General features: G+C 37.9%; 1 protein-coding gene and 1 long non-coding RNA gene across 3 annotated transcripts in view; one reads left to right on the top strand and one right to left on the bottom strand.

Moving 5' to 3' along the window:
- LOC110269236 overlaps positions 1-14445 on the top strand; it is a 39291-nt gene extending 24846 nt beyond the window's left edge. The window contains exon 5 of the mRNA XM_021116934.1: positions 14392-14445. Within this exon, the coding sequence (XP_020972593.1) occupies positions 14392-14445 (54 nt within the window). The remainder of the gene's footprint in view (positions 1-14391) is intronic.
- On the bottom strand, positions 19418-23543 carry LOC110268871. Of its 2 annotated transcripts, none has more exons than XR_002357550.1 (5): positions 23065-23543; positions 22815-22866; positions 22461-22559; positions 22123-22344; positions 19418-19729 (listed from the first exon to the last, which is right to left on the bottom strand). It is a non-coding gene; the product is annotated as an uncharacterized LOC110268871 (long non-coding RNA). The 2 variants fall into 2 exon arrangements; XR_002357549.1 differs by having other exon boundaries at positions 23095-23543.

Here is a 24860-nt window from a genome sequence, read left to right as displayed (position 1 = left end):
GAGATTCTGATTAAGGAATCTAAGAGATACTCATTCAATCGTATATAGAACGGAGGTGGTTGTCAGGCACACGTTCAGGATTTGAGGAAGGTGATGAATGTCACGGATCATCACCTTCATCACAGTTAAGCGCGAATGAACATCTTAGATAGGAACAAGCGTGTTTGAATGGAAAACAGAAATACTTGCATTAATTCATCGAGACACAGCAGAGCTCCTCACCCCCAATGATGGAGTTTAGAGACTCATGCCGTCAGAGAATACAAAGTTTAGATCTGAAATGTCATGAGATACAAAATAAGTCTCTAAAAGTTGTTTAAATACTAAACTAGTAGCCTAGGTTTACAAAAATTGGATAAACTATGATGGATGATGCAGAGATCCACTTCTGGGGCCCACTTGGTGTGTGCTGGGGCTGAGACTTAAGCAATTCACGTGAAGAGGCCATTTGTGGAGTTGAACGCCAGTTTATATGCCAGTTTGGGCGTTCAACTCCAGCTTTTGATCATTTTCTGGCGCTGGACGCCAGAATTGGGCAGAGGACTGGCGTTGAACGCCAGTTTACGTCGTCTATTCTTGTGCAAAGTATGGACTATTATATATTTCTGGAAAGCTCTGGATGTCTACTTTCCCACGCAATTGGAAGCACGCCATTTCGAGTTCTGTAGCTCCAGAAAATCCACTTTGAGTGCAGGGAGGTCAGAATCCAACAGCATCAGCAGTCCTTTTTCAGCCTGAATCAGATTTTTGCTCAGCTCCTTCAATTTCAGCCAGAAAAATACCTGAAATTACAGAAAAACACACAACTCATAGTAAAGTCCAGAAATATGAATTTTTCCTAAAAACTAATAGAAATAGACTAAAAACTAACTAAAACATACTCAAAACTATATGAAATTATCCCCAAAAAGCGTATAAAATATCCGCTCATCAGGCTTCAATAACAATAATGGTGGAAGAAACAGGTTTAGCAATAGCAAGCCTTTTCCATCATCTTCTCAGCAACAGACAGAGAATTCTAAGCAGAGTCACTCTGACTTAGCAACCATAGTCTCTGATCTAATTAAAACCACTCAAAGTTTCATGACTAAAACAAGGTCCTCTATTAGAAATTTGGAGGCACAAGTGGGTCAGCTGAGTAAGAAAGTTACTGAACTCCCTCTTAGTACTCTTCCAAGCAATACAAAAGAGAATCCAAAAGGAGAGTGCAAGGCCATCAACATGACCCACACGGCCGAACTTGGAGAGGAGAAAGAGACAGTAATCTCCACTGAGAAAGACCTCACTGGACGTCCACTGGCCTCCAAGGAGTTCCCTCATGAGGAACCATGGGAATCTAAGGCTCACACTGAGACCATAGAGATTCCATTGAATTTACTTCTGCCATTCATGAGCTCTGATGAGTATTCTTCCTCTGAAGAGGATGAAGATGTTACTGAAGAAAAAGTTGCTAAGTACCTTGGAGCAATCATGAAGCTAAATGCCAAGTTATTTGGTAATGAGACTTGGGAGGATGAACCCCCCTTGCTCACCAAAGAACTGAATGACTTGACTAGGCAGAGATTACCTCAAAAGAGACAAGATCCTAGGAAGTTCTCAATACCTTGTACCATAGGCACCATGACATTTGAGAAGGCTCCGTGTGGCCTAGGGTCAAGTATAAACCTCATGCCTCTCTCTATAATGGAGAAGCTAGGGATCATTGAGGTACAAGCTGCAAGAATCTCACTAGAGATGGCAGACAATTCAAGGAAACAGGCTTATGGACTTGTAGAGGATGTCTTGGTAATGGTTGAAGACCACTACATCCCTGCTGATTTCATAATCCTCGAGACTGGGAAGTGTGTGGATGAATCCATCATCCTTGGAAGACCCTTCCTAGCCACAACAAAAGCTGTAATTGATGTTGACAGAGGAGAATTGATCATTCAAGTGAATGAAGACTCCCTTGTGTTTAAAGCTCAAGGATATTGAAGAACTGAAGATTGATGGTTTAGAGGTTATAATAAACTCTCGTTGTGAGTATAGTTACTAAACCAAGCAATCAACCTTTCTTGCAAACGTTTTGGTTGTCACAAGTAACAAACCCCTTTGAAATTGATAACCGAGTATTCAAACCTCGGGTCATCTTCTCAAGGAATTGCAGGGAAGTATGTTCTTATTATTGGTTATGGAGATTGTAAATTTGGGGTTTTGAGAAATTTGGAGTTTGGGTAATATGCACAGGTATATTTTCAAGCAATAAAAATTAATAAATAACTGTAAAATAAACTCTTGGCAAGGTATGAAGACTGGAGGTCCTATCCCAGTTATCCTTATCAATTGTAACAAGAATTGGATTTTTCTCCCACTTTATTAACCTCTAACTATGAAGGTAAGTTAAGTGGATGAATTAATTCTTGAAGAATTCCAATTCTCAATCAACAATGAGTTTGATAACTCAAGAGTCACCAATTATTTAACCAAAGCCAAAAGAGGAGAAATTCTACTTGAATGAAAATAATTTGGATAAACACAGAGCATTAATAAATTAAAGAGAGCAATCATAAGTCTGAAATACTTCGAATTATATTAAATAAAATGTTCAAATCATAACATGGGAATTCATAAATTAAATTGGAAAAATAAATAAAAATAAAGAACCTGGGATTGAGAGTCACTCCTAAAACTAAGAGAAATCCTAAATCCTAATCCTAAGAGAGAGGAGAGAACCTCTCTCTCTAAAAACTACATCTACTCCTAAAATTGTGAATGTAAAAGCCTCCTCCTGAATGGATGTATTTCCCTACTTTATAGCCTCTAATCTGTGTTTTCTGGGCCGCAAACTGGGTCAAAAACAGTCCAGAATTCGCTGGTTTCAAATTTTGCCACGCTGGTTTTTCGTTACTGCGACGTGGCCACATTGATCACGCGGTCGCGTCGTCTAGCGTCATGAGAACTATAGCATATTATATATCAAATTGAAGCCCCGGACGTTAGCTTTCCAACACAACTGGAACCGCGTCATTTGGACCTCTGTAGCTAAAGTTATAGCCGTTTGAGTGCATAGAGGTCAGGCTGGACAGCTTAGCAATTTCTCCAACTTCTTGCATTCCTTCCACTTTTGCATGCTTTCTTCCCATTCTCCAAGCCATTCCTGCCTTATAATATCTGAAAACACTTAACACACATATCAAGTCATCTAATGGTAATAAGAGGGGATTAATATTAACAATTATAAGTCCAAAGAAGCATGTTTTCAATCATAGCACATAATTAGAAAGGCAAATGCAAAACCATGCAAATAGTATGAATAAGTGGGTAAAGAGTTGATAAAATCCACTCAATTGAGCACAAGATAAACCATGAAATAGTGGTTTATCAACCTCCCCACACTTAAACACTAGCATGTCCTCATGCTAAGCTCAAGAGAAGCTATAAAGGTGAAGAGGAATGATAGAATGTATGAAATGCAATCCTATCTATATGAATGCAACTAAATGTGAAATGATTCTACCTACTTGGTTAAAAGTAAATAAGCTCTTCAAGACAAACATAAATCAGATTTCACTAATTCAAATTATACAGTAAAAGACAAGTAAACTTGTAAGAAGATAGCTTATGAAAGCAGGGAACATAGAATTAAGCACTGAACCCTCACTGGTAGTGTATATCACTCTAATCTCTCAAGTGTATAGGGTTTTTTTTCACTCTACTCTTCTCTAGTCATGCTTTCTAAACCTTGTTCTTCATCTAACCAATCAACAAATATTTAATGTACTAATGCAAACATCATGAGGTCTTTTCAAGGTTGTAATGGGGCTGAGGTAAAGGTGAGGATATATGTATGGCCAAGTGAGCTATAATATAAATCTTTAATTAACCTAAGCTCTCACCTAATATACATATACTCTATATAACTTTAAAATCATACCTAGCTACCCATAATTCTCACTTTTGTATAATTCCCATACTCATGTACCAAATTCTCTTTAATTTTTATCACATGTGCATTGATTTTTCATTAACTTAACATTGGGGTAATTTTGTCCCCTTATTTATTTGCTTATTTATTGAATATTTTTTTCTTTTTCTTTTTCTTTTTCTTTTCTTTCTTTCTCTTTTTTTTTTCTTTTTTTTTTGAATCATAAAAGCAAACATAACTTATCAATGCACATGGATTTTCTATTATTTTTCTATTTTGGTTTTTCATGAGTAGGTTCCCAAATTACTGATATTCAAATAAATTAGAAACATTATACTTTTCCTTTATTAACTCATGTTCCCACAGTTTCCCCATACTTAATTAACACACTATCTTAAGCTAACCAAAGATTCAATTGGGATATTTAATTGTTTTTCTACTTTAAGGCTAGTGATGTGGTAAAATATAGAACAAGATGGGGTTAAAAGGCTCAAAGTGGCTGACAAGGGTGATTTAAAGGGTAGACTTATTTGGGATAAGTGAGCTAAAATCAAATAATGACCTCAATCATATGCAAATATTTAAATACACTAAATAATGGACATATAGGTTGGAACAAAATATAGATTACAATCATAGAGAAGGGAACACACAGGAATAAAATATTTATGGTTAAATAATGTAACCATGTAAATAAGCTCAAAGTCTCACAGGTTGTGTGTTTTTTGGCTCAAAAAACCATGTTCCAAATACAACTTCAAACAAATTTACACATAAAAATTTTAATATCTTTTTTATTTATTTAAATTAGTGAAATATTTCAAAAATAGGATCTTAAGAAGAAACTTATTATTTTAACCAAGCAGTAACTAAATGCAAAAATCAAATAAACATGCAATTAAACATGAAAATGCAACAACTAATTTAATAAAGAAAATTTAAACATTGGTGTTGACACAGAAAGGTACTAACCCATGGAGATCGGTATCGACCTCCCCACACTTAAAGATTGCACCGTCCTCGGTGCATGCTAAGATGTGCAGGTGGACGGGTTGTTCCAACTGATGCTTTTCTTCAAAGATTGTGCAGATGGACTTGTTTGTCTCCCCATGTAAACGTCTTCCGGTTCCCTTCCGGGTGGCCATCTTGAAAGAAAAAGGGAAGAAGAGTAACCCAGAAATAAAGATAGGAAAATGAATACAGTATGGGTGGGTTAATGCCAAATAATAAGGGTCTCAATTACATGGTAGCTACAACATGCAAGTGAGAAAACAATAGAAGCCATGGCATACCAGTGGTGCAAAATTTGCAACCATGGGGAAAAAGGTGGGTAATGAAAGACAATGTAAATTCATGTCAATGCAAAAGGAATATCAGTAATATAAAAATTAGCATTGATTTAAATAATATTACCCAATCAGAATAAAACAAGTCATGAAGCACCAAGAAAATACCAGAAAAGATGTAACAGTTGAATAAAAATATTTGAACACCAATAATAATTTTAGAAAAATAAAAATATGCAATGAATGAAAGTATGCAAATGAATTAAATAAAATAAAATAGAAGTGAGAGAAAATAAGAAGGGAAGAAAAAAGAAGTAAGAAAAGATAAGAAGAATAAGGATTCGGAGAAGAAAAGATAAGAAAATTGGCACTAATCTGGATAGGTTGTGCGACGCTGGCGACGCGGTCGCCGGGTGACGCGGTCGTGTGGTGCGCAAAAAGGTTAGGTGACGCGGACGCGCGGGACACGCGATCGCGTGACTTGATTTGTGCTAGTAGCGCGAGTGCAGCCTTGTGGTCGCACAACACTCTGTTCAAAACTTAGTATTGCCAAAATCCTGGGTGACGCGGTCGCGTGGTTGACGCGATCGCGTGAGTGGCCATCATGGGATATGACGCGAACGCGTGGGGCACGCGTTCGTGTGGTGAGGCTTGGGCTTCCAGCACGATTCCAGCCCAACTCCAGCACAACTTTCGGCCATGCACCCTTTTTACGCCGATTTTAGGTCACGCGGCCGCGTGGGGTGATTTGTGCCATTGGCACGCCTCCAGCGCTGCTCCTGCGTAACTCTCTGTTCGTTTTTATTTTTCTCCCCTCTCCTTGCGACGCGGACGCGTCGCTGTTGCGGTCGCGTCGCGTGCTCGCTTTTTTTTTTTTTGATAATCTAAAAAAAATATGCAGAATGCAGTGTTAATATGAATGTGATGCAAAACTCCAGGTTCAATATAATAAAATAAAATAAAATTTGAAAACAAATAAAACTAAATAAAAATGAAAAAGGAACGATCATACCATGGTGGGTTGTCTCCCACCTAGCACTTTTAGTTAAAGTCCTTAAGTTGGACATTTGATGAGCTTCCTGTAATGGTGGCTTATGCTTGAACTCATCCAGGAATCTCCACCAGTGTTTGTGATTCCAGTAACCTCCGGGGTTCCAAACTAGGCATGTAAAACCCTTGAGCAGCTTCAAAAAGATTCTTAGGCTCCCGGGGTGTTGGATGTCAGAACAGATTCCAGGATCCCAAACTTTACTTTTACACCCGTCTTTGTCTCGATCTGCATTTTTCCAGCCGGGTGAAAGGTGATCTGAATTCTCACTGCAGCGACCAGACAGTTTCCTAGACCTATTCAGTTGAGCTTTATACCAACCTTTGCGTTTAAACTTAAAGCTTCCAACCATAATGAACCTTGCAGGACAATTCTTACGACTGACCATCTTCCTCTTACTCTTAATGCCACAAAGAGCTCTAAGTTGACCATCCGTCTCCAGTAGCCCATATTCAAGTGGGATTAGAAAGCTATGGGATATGAATTTTACCCACTTGAATGCTGTGAAGGATGATGGCAACTTAGGGGGAGGTGTTCTTAATGAAATTGCAATCTCCACTCCCTTGTGCTCTTCTATGATAATTACCACTTCTTTGCAAGCTTCTTCAATTTCAACCTCTTCCTCTTGGCAGCTCTCTTTCAATTCAATCTCCTCTTCATTGCTTTCCAAGGGCATGGGAGGTTGTGCTTCTTCTTCTTGAATCTCCATCTCTTGAACAACCTCTTCCAAGTCTTCAACTATGATATGCTTTGGAGGTTGTACACCCTCCTCAGCATCAATTTCAACCGTCTTGGAAGGAGGCTCTATGTCTTGACTTTCCCACGGAGGTTCTGCATCTCCTAAGTCTTCAACCACTTCTTCTTCTTCTTGAACAATGACAGCTTCTTCTACTTGTTCTAGTACGAATTCATTCTCTGTCTTGTCCACTGAGGTTTCTGGTATCTCCTTCATGCTACGCTCTTCACTAGACTGTCCACATGGAGCTGTGGCTAATCCTTGTATATTTGAGCACCTAGAAGCCCATTGAATTAATGCTTGCTTCAGTTGTTGAGTGGTTGCCTGAAATCGATCCACTGTTTCCTTGAAACGATCTTTTGTCTCTTGATGCACTCGGTTATCATAGGTAGGATCATAGTGCTCTTGGATTGATGGATATGGAGATGGCAGATATTGAGGTGGTGGTGGGATGGGGAGATCATTCTGTGATTGAAAAGGAAGTGCGCTAGAGCTTGAGGGTTGATTGTTAAACGTATTTGGTGGTCTGATTTGGGCGGCGAGAGCTCGTATAGTAGAGTTTAGATCGGTAAGTGCTCTCTCCATGGAGGTTTGGGGTGGATCTATGTATGGTTCATTTGGTTCATAAGGTGGTTGGTATGGTGGATGTGGGTTAGGGTCATATGGAGGTGAATGGTGGAAAGGGGCTTGTGAGTATGGTGGTCCAAAGTCATGTTGAGGAAAGGGTTCATAGGCATATGATGGTGGTTGTTGATAGTCCACTGGAGGTGGTTGTTGCCATGAGGGTTGATGAAATCCTTGTGGCTCCTCCCATCTTTGATTGTTCTAACCTTGATGCCTGTTCTCATTGTAATTTCTTCTTCCTGCAACATAATTGTAACCAGACTTATAGCCAAAGGGGTGAGAGTTCATAGTAGTAAATAAAAATTAAAAATGAAAATAAAAATAAATTTAAATTAAAAGGTTATTTAAATTTTGAATTTGAAATTTGAAATTTAAAAAATTTTTAAATTTGAATTTTGAAAATTGATTTTTGAAATAAGATAAGATAAGATAAACATTTTAAAATCAAAATCTGAAATTTTTTTTTAGGCAAATTTCGAAAATTCAATGAAAAATAGAGAAAATATATTTTTTTGAATTAAATGAGGAAAGAGAAAAATAACAAAATGATACCAAATTTAAAAATTTTTAGATCAAAATGAAGAAAACAACTAAGAATAACTTGAAGGTCAAGATGAACACGAAGAACAACTTGAAGATCAAGATGAACACTAAGAATAAATTTTTGAAAAAAAAATTTTTAATAACAAAATAAAAACCAATAACCTCTTAATTTACGAAGAAAAGCAAAAATTAAAAACAAAAAAATAAAAACAAATTAAAAAGAAAATATTTACAATAACCAATAATAAGGCACACGTTTGCAATTCCCCGGTAACGGCGCCATTTTGAAGAACTGAAGATTGATGGTTTAGAGGTTATAATAAACTCTCGTTGTGAGTATAGTTACTAAACCAAGCAATCAACCTTTCTTGCAAACGTTTTTGTTGTCACAAGTAAAAACCCCTTTGAAATTGATAACCGAGTATTCAAACCTCGGGTCGTCTTCTCAAGGAATTGCAGGGAAGTATGTTCTTATTATTGGTTATGAAGATTGTAAATTTGGGGTTTTGAGAAATTTGGAGTTTGGGCAATGTGCACAGGTATATTTTCAAGCAATAAAAATTAATAAATAACTGTAAAATAAACTCTTGGCAAGGTATGAAGACTGGAGGTCCTATCCTAGTTATCCTTATCAATTGTAATGAGAATTGGATTTTTCTCCCACTTTATTAACCTCTAACTATGAAGGTAAGTTAAGTGGATGAATTAATTCTTGAAGAATTCTAATTCTCAATCAACAATGAGTTTGATAACTCAAGTGTCTCCAATGATGGAAAAATAAATAAAAATAAAGAACCTGGGATTGAGAGTCACTCCTAAAACTAAGAGAAATCCTAAATCCTAATCCTAAGAGAGAGGAGAGAACCTCTCTCTCTAAAAACTACATCTACTCCTAAAATTGTGAATCTGAAAGCCTCCTCCTGAATGGATGTATTTCTCTACTTTATAGCCTCTAATCTGTGTTTTCTGGGCAGCAAACTGGGTCAAAAACAGTCCAGAATTCGCTGGTTTCGAATTTTGCCACGCTGATTTTTTGTCACTGCGACGCGGCCGCATTGATCACGCGGTCGTGTCGCCTAGCGTTAGGGGAACTATAGTATATTATATATCAAATCGAAGCCCCGGACGTTAGCTTTTCAATGCAACTTGAACCGCATCATTTGGACCTTTGTAGCTAAAGTTATAGCCGTTTGAGTGCAGAGAGGTCAGGCTGGACAGCTTAGCAATTTCTCCAACTTCTTGCATTCCTTCCACTTTTGCATAGCAGAATGGGCGTTAAACGCCCAGTCTGGCACCATTCTGGGCGTTTAACGCCAGAAATAGGCACCAGACTGGCGTTTAACACCAGGAATGGGCAAGAAGCTGGCGTTAAACGCCAGAAATGGGCAGCAGCCTGGCGTTTAACGCCAGGATTGGCAGAAAGGGGCATTTTTGCACGCCACTTGGTGCAGGGATGAGATATCCTTGACACCTCAGGATCTGTGAACCCCATAGGATCCCCACCTATCCTACCCCTCTCTCTCTTCTTCACCCATTCACCAATCACCTCAATACCTCTTCCCCAAAAACCCCTCACCTATCAAATCCCACCATTCTCTTCACCACTCACATCCATCCTTCATAAAACCCCACCTATCTCACCATTCAATTTCAAACCACTTTCCCACCCAAACCCACCCATAATGGCCGAACCATACCCCCCTCTCCACTCCTATATAAATCCATCTTCACTCCTTCATTTTCACACAACATACACACTACTTCTCCCCCTTGGCCGAAACACTAAGCCCCCTCCATCTCCTATATTTCTTCTTTTTCTACTCTCTTCTTTCTTCTTTTGCTTGAGGACGAGCAAACCTTCTAAGTTTGGTGTGGTAAAAGCGTTGCTTTTTATTTTTCCATAACCATTTATGGCACCTAAGGCTGAAAAAACCTCTAGAAAGAGAAAAGGGAAGGCAAAAGCTTCCACCTCTGAGTCATGGGAGATGGAGAGATTCATCTCAAGGGTGCACCAAGACCACTTCTATGAAGTTGTGGCCAAGAAGAAGGTGATCCCCGAGGTCCCTTTCAAACTCAAAAAGGGTGAATATCCGGAGATCCGACATGAGATTCGAAGAAGTGGATGGGAAGTTCTCACCAACCCTATTCAACAAGTCGGAATCTTAATGGTTCAAGAGTTCTATGCCAATGCATGGATAACCAAGAACCATGATCAAAGTGTGAACCCGGACCCAAAGAATTGGCTTACAATGGTTCGGGGGAAATGCTTAGATTTTAGTCCGGAGAATGTAAGGTTGGCATTCAACTTGCCCATGATGCAAGGATATGCACACCCCTACACTAGAAGGGTCAACTTTGATCAAAGGTTGGACCAAGTCCTCATAGACATCTGTGAAGAGGGCGCTCAATGGAAGAGAGATTCAAGAGGGAAGCCGGTTCAACTAAGAAGGCATGACCTCAAGCCCGTGGCTAGAGGATGGTTGGAGTTCATCCAACGCTCAATCATTCCCACTAGTAACCGGTCTGAAGTTACTATAGACCGGGCTATCATGATCCATAGCATCATGATTAGGGAGGAAGTAGAAGTTCATGAAGTTATATTCCAAGAACTCTACAAGGTGGAAGACAAGTCCTCTACTTTGGCAAGGTTAGCCTTCCCTCATCTCATTTGTCACCTCTGCAATTCAGCTGGAATTGACATAGAGGAAGACATCCTTATTGATGAGGATAAGCCCATCACTAAGAAAAGGATGGAGCAAACAAGAGATCCCATTCATGGACATGAGGAAATTCCTCACCATGAAATCCCTGAGATGCCTCAAGGGATACATTTTCCTCCACAAAACTATTGGGAGCAAATAAACACCTCCCTAGGAGAATTAAGTTCCAACATGGGACAACTAAGGGTGGAGCACCAAGAGCATTCCATCCTCCTCCATGAAATTAGAGAAGACCAAAAAGTCATGAGAGAGGAGCAACAAAGGCAAGGAAGAGACATTGAGGAGCTCAAGCACTCCATTAGATCTTCAAGAGGAAGAACAAGCCGCCATCACTAAGGTGGACCCGTTCTTTAAATTCCTTGTTCTTTATTTTCTGTTTTTCGAATTTTTATGCTTTATGTTTATCTATGTTTGTGTCTTTATTACATGATCATTAGTGTCTTAGTGTCTATGCCTTAAAGCAATGAAAATGAATCCATCACCTTTCTTAAATGAAAAATGTTTTTAATTGAAAAAGAAAAGAAGTGCATGAATTTCAAATTTTAAAATAGTTTAGTTATTTTGATGTGGTGGTAATACTATTGTTTTTCTGAATGAATGCTTGAACAGTGCATATTTTTGAATTTGTTGTTCATGAATGTTAAAATTATTGGCTCTTGAAAGAATGATGGAAAAGGAGAAATGTTATTTGATAATCTGAAAAATCATAAAATTGATTCTTGAAGCAAGAAAAAGCAGTGAAAAGCTTGCAGAAAAAAAAATATATATGCGAAAAAAATGCGAAAAAAAAGAAAAGAAAGAAAAGAAAGAAAAGCAAGAAGAAAAAGCCAATAGCCCTTTAAACCAAAAGGCAAGGGTAAAATAAAAAGGATCCAAGGCTTTGAGCATCAGTGGATAGGAGGGCCCACAGGAATAAATTCCTGGCCTAAGCGGCTAAACCAAGCTGTCCCTAACCATGTGCTTGTGGCGTGAAGGTGTCAAGGATAAAGTGAGATGCCAAAACTGTTCAGAAGCAAAAAGCTAAAAGCCCCGCTCATCTAATTAATACTGATCTTCATAGATATTTTTGGAATTCATTATATATTCTCTTCTTTTTTATCCTATTTGATTTTCAGTTGCTTGGGGACAAGCAACAATTTAAGTTTGGTGTTGTGATGAGCGGATAATTTATACGCTTTTTGGCATTGTTTTTAGTATGTTTTTAGTATATTTTAGTTAATTTTTATTAATTTTTATTAGTTTTTAAATAAAATTTACATTTCTGGACTTTACTATGAGTTTGTGTGTTTTTCTGTGATTTCAGGTATTTTCTGGCTGAAATTGAGGGACTTGAGCAAAATCTGATTCAGAGGCTGAAAAAGGACTGCAGATGTTGTTGGATTCTGACCTTCCTGCACTCGAAGTGTATTTTTTGGAGCTACAGAAGCCCAATTGGTACGCTCTCAATTTCGTTGGAAAGTAGACATCCTAAGCTTTCCAACAATATATAATAGTCTATACTTTGCCCAAGATTTGATGGCCCAAACCGGCGTTCCAAGTCAGCTTAAGAATTCTGGCGTCAAAACGCCAGAACTAGCACAAAAGCTGGAGTTAAACGCCCAAACTGGCACAAAAGCTGGCGTTTAACTCCAAGAAAAGTCTTTACACATGGAAGCTTTAATGCTCAGCCCAAGCACACACCAAGTGGACCCGGAAGAAGATTTCTGCATTAATTACTTATTTCTGTAAACCCTAGGCTACTAGTTCTCTATAAATAGGAACTTTTACTATTGTATTTTCATCTATCTTTGATAAGTCTTATGCTATCTTAGACGCTTTTGGAGGCTGGCCTCACGGCCATGCCTAGACCTTGTTCTTATGTATTTTCAACGGTGGAGTTTCTACACACCATAGATTAAGGTGTGGAGCTCTGCTGTTCTTCATGAATTAATGCAAAGTACTGTTATTTTTCTATTCAACTCAAGTCTATTTCTTCTCCAAGATATTCATTCGCACCCAAGAACATGATGAATGTGATGATTATGTGACACTCATCACCATTCTCACCTATGAACGCGTGCCTGACAACCACTTCCGTTCTACATGCAAACAAGCTTGAATGTGTATCTCTTGGGTTTCTAATCTAAGATTAGAACCTTCGTGGTATAGGCTAGAATTATTGGCGGCCATTCCTGAGATCCGGAACGTCTAAACCTTGTCTGTGGTATTCTGAGTAGGATCTGGGAAGGGATGACTGTGACGAGCTTCAAACTTGCGAGTGTTGGGCATGTGACAGACGCAAAAGGATCAATGGATCCTATTCCAACATGATCGAGAACCGACAGATGATTAGCCGTGCGGTGACAACGTGCGTAGAACATTTTCACTGAGAGGACGGAAAGTAGCCATTGACAACGGTGATGCCCAACATAAAGCTTGCCATGGAAAGGAGTATGAATGATTGGAAGAAGGCAATAGGAAAGCAGAGGTTCAGGAGGAACAAAGCATCTTCATACGCTTATCTGAAATTCCTACCAATGAATTACATAAGTATCTCTATCTCTATCTTTATTTTATGTTTTATTTATCTTTAATTATCAATCCTCCATAACCATTTAAATCTGCCTGACTGAGATTTACAAGATGACCATAGCTTGCTTCAAGCCGACAGTCTCTGTGGGATTGACCCTTACTCACGTAAGGTATTACTTGGACGACCCAGTGCACTTGATGGTTAGTTGTGCAGAATTGTGACGAAGTGTGATTCACGTTTGAGAGCTCCAAGTCTTTGGTGCCATTGTTGATGATCACAATTTCGTGCACCACAGGTCGAGAGGCTCCTCGCTAGGTGTCTGGAATCTTGTAGCGGAGTAGTCCTGAGTTATTTTGATTTTACTGTTTGTATAAATATATACTTATGTACTTAGCTTGCTCTCCAAAAAACTGGTTTATTTTGTTCCTCCTAGAGGTTGCAGGAGAGTTAGGGATTTGTTTCTGTATTTTGGATATTCGGGATACTTATGTATATATATGTAAATATTCTCCGGTCAGCCTTGGCTTTGCAAGCTGAGTCAGGAGCTAGTTTCACTGTATTCTTGGCACTCTTCTTACTCTTTCGTCTATTCTTATCCTAAACCTTTAGGTTTCTTAGCACACAAGTAATTCTTTTCCTCGAGCGATGCGCTTTTTATTTTGCGAAATTTGTTTACCCATTTTTTAAGGCTCCTAGTTTATTATATTCTTCTGCTACTATACGTATGTATTTTATTTTAGAGGTCGTAGTGCCTTGCCGCATCTGTTTTACATCCTAGGTGTAAAGCTCTGTGTGATAGGGTGTCACATTATGGTATCAGAGCAGCTCGTTCCTATAGAGCCTGAGGACGGACTGATTATGCTTCTGTGTATTCTCTGTGTATGTGGCTATGTGCTATTAGGATATCTAACTGATATAAGTAGCATACATGTTCATGAGCATGCATTTGGGACTCTTAAGCACTAAACTTGAGATATTGAGACTGATCACCTTAATATCAATTGTTTGGTGTGAACAGGAACCAAATATCGTCTCGCGGATCCGAGCGAGGTATCCGGAGGGAAAATCTTAGGACCGAACCAATGCAAGGACCCTGAGATGGAAGCTCGGGTGCTGGTACAAACAACATGGGACAATACTATAGATCTATGACCCTTATTGATTTCCTCAAGAGTGGTCTACCTCAGTTTAATGGAAATGCCAATGCGTTGGAGGCTGATCGGTGGTTTCGAGACGTGGAGAGGTTTTTGTACATCAGCACATACCAGAAGTACAGTCGGTAGAAATAGTGACTTACATGTTAGAGGGAGATGCTCAGAAATGGTGGCAGGAGTTATATCATACCTTGCAGATGGAGTTAACGGATATCCCTTGGAATAGATTCAAGACGGAATTTTACGGAAAATATTTCTTACATGCACTTCGCATTGCAAAGGAGTTGGAGTTAATGCAGCTGAAGCAAGAGAATATGTCTGTTGTGAACTATAATCATGAATTCGACAACCTGTGTCGTCTCTCAAAAGTTTGTCAAGGAAATCCAGCCGACTATGAGGCATGGAAGTGTGCTCAGTATGAGAAAGGACTTAGGAGAGACATCTTCAACTACGTGTATCCGCAAAGGTTAACGAATTTTACTGAATTGGTCAAGAAAAGCCAGTTCGCAGAAGATTACTCTATGAAGTGGGCAATGCTACAGGAAGGCTAGGGAGAGACAGCTCCAGAAAAGAAATGCCGGGATACAGCCGAATCCGATTCTTAGACCCGAGGTAACCATGAAATAGCAGTTGAATTTTTAGCTACCTTGCATATCATTAATATGTATTATCCATTTGTGAAGCATGACAAGTTTGATGATCGTGGAGTCCAAGTTAATGGTTAGTCGAAGACTATTAGTTGTCAAGATGAAGCGATACTTAACTAACTTAGAGGAGAGGCTAGGTTCTTGAAGGATAAGAATCAGAACGACACAGTGGAAGTAGGGTGGATTATAACTAAGGAATTGGAATTATCAAGAGCTATGCGCGGTTACCGTTTGAAAACTAGTGACGTTAAGGCTTCGAGGAAGAGGAATAGAGAGGATTCAACCTTTAGTTGCTAATTAATTAAGAGATGAGTCAAGGTAAGACCAAATTTCTATACGAGAGAGTTTTCGAGACCATTCTTGAAGATGTACCAGAATTCCCACCTTAGAGAGAACGTGGGTTTACGATAGGCGCAATGCCGAAAGCCAGATAAGTGTTGATTGCACCACAAGTGAAGATATTATTATAATTAGTAAAACTCAGGACCGAGTTGGAGGGAGTACTGGAAGAGAGGATCGTCCAACTAAGTGTTTCTTTGCGAGAGCGTGCCAACTAATCTTCACCACTTAATCTAACATTTCTCTTATAGCTTACATTGAAAGCTCTACCTTGAATCTTCTCCTATAAAAGCCTGAACTCATCCTAATATAATCACATAATCCTTGAATCCTGGAAACCTGCAGTGCATGGAGTTGCCTCTTGTGGAAACTCGCATTCCTTTAAAGCCAACTAGAACCTATTTAATTCGACATGCCTTATTCATGCTATTTAAGCTTTGATTCGAACTCCTCCCTTGAGATACAACTAGGTTTCTCTTCTTGTGTATTCCATTAGTTCTGTACAAATCCGGTTAACTGTATGCAAGACTTTCTTTTGAATTCTCCTGAACACCGTTCATGTTACTCGTTTTTCTCTTGAACATAACATCTCTTCGAAAAATCAACTCGTATTGAATCTTGCGATGCGCATGACTCTTATATGCAACTATTAGAGTGTCAATCCTTTAAATCAAGACTTTTGAACATGAAAATGAATCAGTGACATTCCTAGGAAATCTAGAGCCTTAATCCTCGCCGATCGTATCGCTCATGACTAAATAGATGCAATGAGGTGCACCGTGTGAATGAAATACCAAGATACGATGAAAGCCTTCGAGCCATAAAAAGAAGATTGATCTTTATGCCAATACAAGTATCACTTGAACCTAATGAACCATTTAGGGAATCACTACGATGCATCATTGGAGGACTTAAGATACATGCGGAAGCGACCGCGTGAGATCGTAATAGACGCCCTAAGCAAGAAGTTTCTAAGGGATTTTTAGACATTAATTCCATTATTTTCTAAGGCATGCATCATGTGCATTTATTTGTTTTGATTGCTAGGCATTATTTGAGATTGCCTAATTGAATATATATCCTGCTACCTACTATTCTTGCTATTTGCACTATCTGCTTCTTACTTGTGAGGGAACTTGTTTGGTTGCTGGTCTCTGCATGATTTATGGATTACGGAGGAATAGGGGAAAGGTGAAATGGTTGGTGTTTATGACTAGGTTTGAAGTGAGTAAGTTTAGGACTGATTAGACTACCTACCCCTCTTAAGGTATAGTACTAAGACCAGAAGCTAGTTTCACTATATTCTTGGCACTCTTGTTACTCTTTTGTCTATTCTTATCCTGAACCTTTAGGTTTCTTAGCACGCAAGTAATTCTTTTCCTCGAGCGATGCGCTTTTTATTTTGTGAAATTTGTTTACCCGTTTTTCAAGGCTCCTAGTTTATTATATTATTTCTACTACTATACGTATGTATTTTATTTTAGAGGTCGTAGCGCCTTGCCACCTCTGTTTTACATCCTAGGTGTAAAGCTCTGTGTGGTAGGGTGTTACAAAATTTATTACATAAGTAGCTTATAAATATAATATACATACAAAACATACAACTCCTATCCATATTACAATATTATGATAACAAAGGTGAGGGAAGAAAAATTATCTAACTAAAACAACAACATCGTATAAACAAAACGCAATAAAACTCTCCATAAGCTCCTTTATCTGATTCTTGAAAAGGTAAAGCTGTAAGGGGTGAGAATCTAACCACATGGTCTCACCACGGATTTCCAGAATTATTATAAGAGGATATGTATAAAGAAAAGAATATAGTTCAAATAACATTTACATAATACTTATAAGAATTCCAAATAAATTACTTTACTATATCATTTCAAAGCATATCCAGGGATAACTTAATAAAACTTATGAAGTCACGGCCTCCGGCCCAAATTAAATCAATCATCATCAAAACTCAAAATAGGATTCAATCACAAGCACAAACAAAATACAAGGCAAACACATTTAAAGAACAGTTATAGCAAGTATCACAGTTACCAGTTAAATAGAATTCATCAGATATTCAAACCAAAACACTTAAGCACACCCAAACAAAGTAAACAAATGCAACATGATGCATGTCTGTCCTACTGGCCGTGAGCTCACGTGTCAGTCAAACTACTAGAACCCGACACATCTGGTAGCTAAACCAGACATTGTCTCTAGGTTGCATATCTCCAGGAGGAACACAAACAAAGGATAGTGCCTTTCCACCTTCTCTTAGAGGAATCACGAAGGAGATTGCCTTTCCATATCGAAGGAGTGTGCCTTTCTACCTTACAACCAGAGAAAGATGTGGGAAAAAATAATACGAAGGAGAGTGCCTTTCCACCTTTCCCACATTCATATCACGATAAGAGGAGAAATCCTTCACCCTCAACCTGCCAAATCCGTGAGCGGGACAAAACCACCGTCTTCACAACATCAATCATACTTACATATTAATCTCAAACATACAAGCGAGATAAGACCACCTCCTTGCCAACCACATTTCAATAATATTCACAATTAATCATGCTTAAAAATCATAATTCTTTTCCTAAATATACTCAAGACAAACTAAGTTGTTAAATTAGATCAAATTATCTTAAATCAAGATTTATTAAATTAAATTCCACGACAAAGTGCATGAACTTTAGGGGAGTAACAAACGATCTTATTTCAAAACTAAATCATTTAAACTCAAACATAATTCATTATTCTTTTAAATAAATCAAAATCAAATAAAAAAAATTCTTCAATCCAAATCAACCAAAATAAAATTTCTCAAAATTCTTCTAAAAATTTTGGTAGTACCTTCCCTAAAACTCGGACTTCGCCACGTTTCTTGGGTCCCATCTAAACCATTACTCAAAACCATTTATAATATCACAACATCTATAAAATCAAATCACTTACAAAATCAAACCATTTTCATATCTTAAATCATATTCAATTCTCAGAATTATTTTCGATATTCTCAAATCATCCTATCATAATCCAAAAACAAAATTCAAGAAACCAATCCAACAACGACCAACTCAACAAACTAAAACAACAACTCAGAATTACCAGCTTCCTCAATAATTAAATAAATCAATCAGATAAATAATCACACCCATCCAAATAGTTCAATTCAATTCATATGACTAACATAATTATAAAAATATATTTTTCATACTATTATCAACTTATAACAACTTTTGAAAGTAAAATGAATTTAAGAAAACGTCCTTACCTCGATTGTCGAAACTCAAAAAGTATATAGCGTGTCAAAACCCCTTCTTCTCGGCCTGTAACCTCGGCAGCCACAACCTCAACTCCAAACCACTTCTGCAGCAACCACAACAATTCGCACAAAGAAAGAAACACTACAAGAAAACAGCTCTATTGCAACGCTTTTGAAAAAGCTGAAAAAAGCGTGGCGATAGTTTTTCGCCACGCTTTTGAAAGGGTAGCCTATGTAAGCGTGGCAGTTGCTCTATCGCCACGCTTTTGGTGAACTATTGCCACGCTTTTTTCGCCACGCTTTTTATAGATTGCCACGTTTAAAAGCGTGGCCGTTTGTGGGAGATAAAGCGTGGTCATATGTGAGATACAGCCATGCTTTTGAAGTGTGCCAATAGAGAGAGATATGGCCACGCTTTTAAAGCGTGGCAATAGCGAGATAAGGCCACGCTTTTAAAATGTGGCAATAGCGAGATACGGCCACGCTTTTAAAGCGTGGCCATAGCAAGATACGGCCACGCTTTTAAAGCGTGGTGATAGCCTAATTAAATTAAAAAAAATCATTATTTTGACTTTACCTTCATTGCTGCACTATAAATTTTTAGTCCTTTTTTATTACCAAACCTATAAATATAGTATGCAATTTTTATTACAAGAAAAATCAAACAGTAATTAGTGACATATATAACTTTTGCTATAATTATTTTTTACATTAAAAAACTAATACTCAAATACAAAATAAATCTTGAGTTCAAATTCCAAAACTAAAAATTGAAGAAAAATACAAAAACAATACCACTTAAACCCTAAGTCCTTTGTTGTTCCTCCTTTCTCTAGCCGTGTCAAACTTCCTTCCCTTGGATCATACATAAGGCTTGGGGATTTTACAAGCCTTGTGTTGTTGAACTGGAAGTCATAGAAGGCCTTTCCCCTTTGCATAAACAGTACAAAGCATCTAATGCAGAAAATAAAAAAGAACAATAAGCTCATACAACAATCAAAATATGCAATTCAGAAATAGCAAAATCAACAAGGGAACACAAAACATGTTTAGAAATTTCTTTAACTGGCAATAAAATTCACTCTCTCAACTAGAATTACATAGCATGTCTTTGATTATCATAGTAGAAATCCTCCTCATATGAACGTAAAGCAAGAAAAAACATTCATGTATCTGTGAATAACTCATTATTTTCTTATTCCAACCAACATATCAGAATATTTGCACCAATTATCCAATCGGGAATTAAAAAGCATTCATGTATCTCTGAATAGTTGTATTAGTACATTAAGGATTTCTCCATTTCTCTTTAAAATTATGAGTAATACCCCAAATCAGTCCCTAAGGAATTTTAGACCGGACACTTTAGTCCCCAAGGAATAAAAATACCCAGATCGATCCCCAATGTTAAATGCCGTTAGTCATTGCAGTCCTCATCCGTTAAAAGGTAACGTCTGGGTATTTTTAACGGACGAGGACTGCAACGACTAACGGCGTTTAACGTTGGGGATCGATCTGGTATTTTAATTCCTTGGGGACTAAAGTGTCCGGTCTAAAATTCCTTAGGGACTAATTTGGGGTATTACTCTAAAATTATTTACATATAAACTTTAGGATTCCTTTTTCTGTTAGAAATAAAAAATATTTATGACAACCCTATTCTCTAACTCTCCAAGATAACTAATGATAATACAGCAACTACATTGAAAGACCATCTATATTAAATTCCGATAATGATGCACAAACAATGATGTGTTTATAGATATATAGAATAACTGATGAACATTTCTTTTTTTTATTATTATATATATTTTATATACAAGAGAACAAAAATTTAAACGAATAATAAATGGAAAAACAACATCCACGTGAAAATACTTCCCCACATAATTAATGCTAGCGAGTTGAAAATCTTTTATGTTTCATTGGAGTTCTTTAACATGGTATAATTTTGACTGCCAAAGTACCATGATTAGCGAAGACCAAATGATAAATTTTTGAATAGCACTCTAAAGCCAAACTGAAAGAATTCATCTGCTCCAAACAGAGGAACTAGAAGTATGCCTTGTTCAGAACATTTACATTTCCATAACGAACCAAGGTGAAAGGAATAAAATTGAATCGAATCAAAGAAACGAACATGGAGAATCCTTGCTCAACTATTACTAGTATTGTCTATTGTGTGTAAACCTGTAATACATATCTGGATAAGAATTCACAATAAAGCATCTAGCCCAAGTCTCAATTAGTTGTCTACTTTAGTTTTCCACAAAATGAAACTGATATAAATGAAAAAGGATTAAGAACCCCCATCCCCCAGAATCAAAGATCGTTAATGCAAAACGTAAATCAAATAGCAAGGACAATTAGCATCTCAACACATTCACAATTTAGTCTAAAAAAAAAAGTTTGACAATAAAACAGTAAGTTAATAAACTAGAGATAACCATCAATATCAAAAAGTGATGCCTTAGCTAAAGAAAGTAAAAGTGATGCATCTTCAGATTCTTCACCATCCAAATTATGGGTCCCTTAAATCACACAAATTAAATCAAATTAATCCCTAATTATTCATCATATTAAACTCCACACAAATTAAAACAAGTAATAACTATATATTAATTACTTTTTCCATTCTCTTTTAATTTTCTGTCAGTCTAAATATATTAATTCCGTGATATATCCAATTGCTATAATAACTGATAATAAAATAGAATAGATATAATAATATTCATTAACAACTTTGAAGGCCTGTCTTACTGGTTGCAGGGACAGCAGAAGCAAAAAGAAGATAAGAAGAGAAACCCAGAAAAGAGAAGTAGCAATAAGAGCCTTTGAGAATTTTTGTGCATCATCTTGAATAATTGAATGATGATAGGATTGAAAAGCCACACACACACTAACACTAATAAATTGGATGACAAAAAAGAGCACTAATAAGCAGAGATATTGGTATAATGGTACATAGAGAAAAGCACTTACTCTTTGGTGCTTAAATAGGTGGCACAATGTACTAAAATAATTTAATAAATAAATTAAATAAAGTGTTTTTCTTGTAGACCCTTCGTTAAAATCATTCATATGAGTAATTTATATTAGAAAATTAAAGAAGTTAAATTTTGAAGAAGCAATTTTAAGGTATTTATTATTTAGCTAAAATTAATATCTTATTATCAGATTAGGCACAAGCAAGTCCGTTCAAAGATAAAGGCACAGGCAACACAACTTAGTTGTGATAATCATTTGGAACCTATGTACATGAACTTAAGTATATCACTATGAGCATAAGATGATATCAAATTATTCTATAAGAGTAGTAAAAGATTTGAAATGTTGAACATGGTTACCTTTAGCCTCTCAACTTCCACTGTTAGTTCATCAATCTTTGCAGTGTCTTCAATAATAACCTCCTTTTCTTGGATAACCGGAGTTGCTTCGACGGTAACCTTCTTTACATTCTCTCGCTCCTTGACAAGCAGAGCAGTGGTTTCATCAATTATACCATGCATCTCCTGTAATGAATTCTGCAGTTTCGATATCTCTTGTGCTTTGGACTCGACGAGGTTGGTCTGCAGAATTCAACATAGTTTTCTTCCAGAGTTACAATATGCATGATTATGTAAAGATATCAAAATAATAAAGTCCACCAACTTATATCTAACTGCAAAACAAACAACACTCTGACCTGCAAACTTTTTTCTAGTTGGAGATGCCAGGTGAGTTCCTCCACCGTTTCTTAAAGTTTGTCCTTTGCTTCTTAAAGTGCACCAGTTTTTCTTGCAACCTAATCATGCAAATCAAAAGATATGTCAACTTAGAGTAGGGGAAAAAAGATAAGAAGCTTAACTATTTCATTTTTAGCTATTCAAAAAACCACCAATAAGAGGAACTAAAAGATCAGGGAGCAAAGAAATAATGCTTGACATTCAGATAATGCCCATAGGGATTTGATATTCCTTTCTGTTGTTCACTACAAGTTTTATTTTGCATCTATCATATGTTTCATATACAACATAAGAACATAGTTAGAGAAACTTACCATCTTTAGTTTCCTGAGTTCACCTGGTCCTTATTATTTTATTTCAGTTCACCTAAATAAAACCCAAAAATTGCAGAGTAAACACATCACTAGAATAAGAAAGAACTAACAAAATAGAACATCTCCCTTTTCATATTTGGATAAGAATGAAACATTAAACCAAATAAAACCCAAAAACTGGAAACTTTGAATAATTAAATCAAACCATCAATACCAATAAACAAGAATTAAACAAAATCAAAACCCTAACCGTGAATGCTTAAAGTATCGAAACCCTAACCATCAATATCACGGCGCTACAAATGCTGAACGTGGCTGACAGTCGGCACTAACGGGTGGTGAGGAGGAGGGTTAAGAAATGGAAACGGAGGTGTGACGAGTGAAGGAGAGAGAGATGGCAGCATGACGACTTCAGAGAGGGAGACACAACGCGATAGGTGTTGAGCCATGGAGGGACACGGAAGGGGTGCCGATGCAGGGTTATTGGGAGCGAGAGTGACAGCACCATCGAAGAACGACTACTGGTCATGCGTGAGAAGGATGGAGGAGGAGAAGAGCGCTGTACCTGGGACACGCGAAGATGCCGTGAGAGCGACGATGAGTCCACCACCACTGCTGCCATCCTGCATGTTTGCATGAGAAGGATGGAGAAGGAGACTCGAATGGAGAAAATGAGGGAGAGAGGGAGGCGTTGTTGCTGCGCGTGAATTAGGGTTAGGGGGTGGTCGAATGGGGAATAAGGGTGCCTTTGAAGCGTGCCAAAAAATAAGAAGAAGAAATTAAAATTTTTTTGGAACCTTTTGGCCACGCTTTTGAAGCGTGCCAAAAAAGTTACAAGAAACGGCCACGCTTTTAAAACGTCACCACAACAAAACTTTATTGCCACGCTTTAAAAGCGTGCCTGTTTTCCTCTATGGCTACCCTTTTTAAGCGTGAAAAAAAAAACGTGGCCAAATCTCAAATCAATTGCTACTCTCATAAACGTGTGGCTGTAGACCATTTTCGCCACGCTTTTTAAGCGTAGCAAGAAAAAAGTGGCCAAATCTCTAATCTATCGCCACCCTCATAAAAGTGTGGCCATTGACCACTTTTGGCCATGCTTTAAAGCGTGGCAAGAAAAAAATATGGCCATAGGCCCTTTTTCTTGTAGTGAAGCTAAGAACGAAGTTACGGCAGCTCCAGCAGTGATTCCAACTACACCTGCACAATATCTGGTGACCAGACGATAGACCTGATGGCGGCTGAAGCTCGACGCGATTGCTGGCTCTCAACAGCAGTGACAATAGCGGCGATCCCAGTTCCTCCTCTTTGCGTTCTTCTCTTTCTCGAGCTCTCTCTCTCCTCAGAATCATGCTTGCTCTCTTTGTCCTCTGGCTCTCCCTCCCTCCAACGACAGTGAGTGCTTCACTTTCTTCCACGATGAACCAATGATGGCAGCAACGAAGCTTCAGTGGCAGTAACGCCTCCCTCTCTCACTCGCGATGGCGGCACAGACTCAACAAGACTATGATATGCACAAACGGCTTCCTCCCACAATGGCGACGGTGCAAAAACGACAGCTGTGGCGAGGTAGACTAGATGCGGCGTGGCAGTGATGATATGCAGTGGCGACACGACGGTGAGCTGAACGTGGTTGGGTGTGGCGTAACTGCAGCGTGTCTTCTTCCTTCCCTTCTTTCAAATCTCTCTCTCTCTCTCTCTCGATGATGATGATGTATGTGCGCTCGGTGAAGAAGGAGAAAGGGAAAAAAGGGTGGCGGCTACTAATGGAAATATAGGAGGGCGTGGGTGTGTTGTGTGTTGTGTTTTGGGTTCTGTGTGTGTGTGTGTATGGGAAGGGGATGGCGGTGAGGCGGTGGCTAGGTTAGGTTAGGGTTAGTAGGTTCCAATTTGGGGATTTAGGTTTAAAATTAAAGTTTTGATTTGGGAATTAGGGTTTGGGTAGAGTATTAATTTAAAACAAAATTTAATCCAATAATAATAATATGTATAAAAATACTATTTAATTATCAACTTAAAATTTATTTTCAAATAAAAACTCTAATT

This window comes from Arachis ipaensis, chromosome B02, assembly GCF_000816755.2.
Source record: "Arachis ipaensis cultivar K30076 chromosome B02, Araip1.1, whole genome shotgun sequence".
Lineage (NCBI taxonomy): Eukaryota > Viridiplantae > Streptophyta > Magnoliopsida > Fabales > Fabaceae > Arachis > Arachis ipaensis.
The sequence above is the reverse complement of the archived record's forward strand: the minus strand, read 5'-3'. Positions and strand labels throughout refer to the sequence as shown.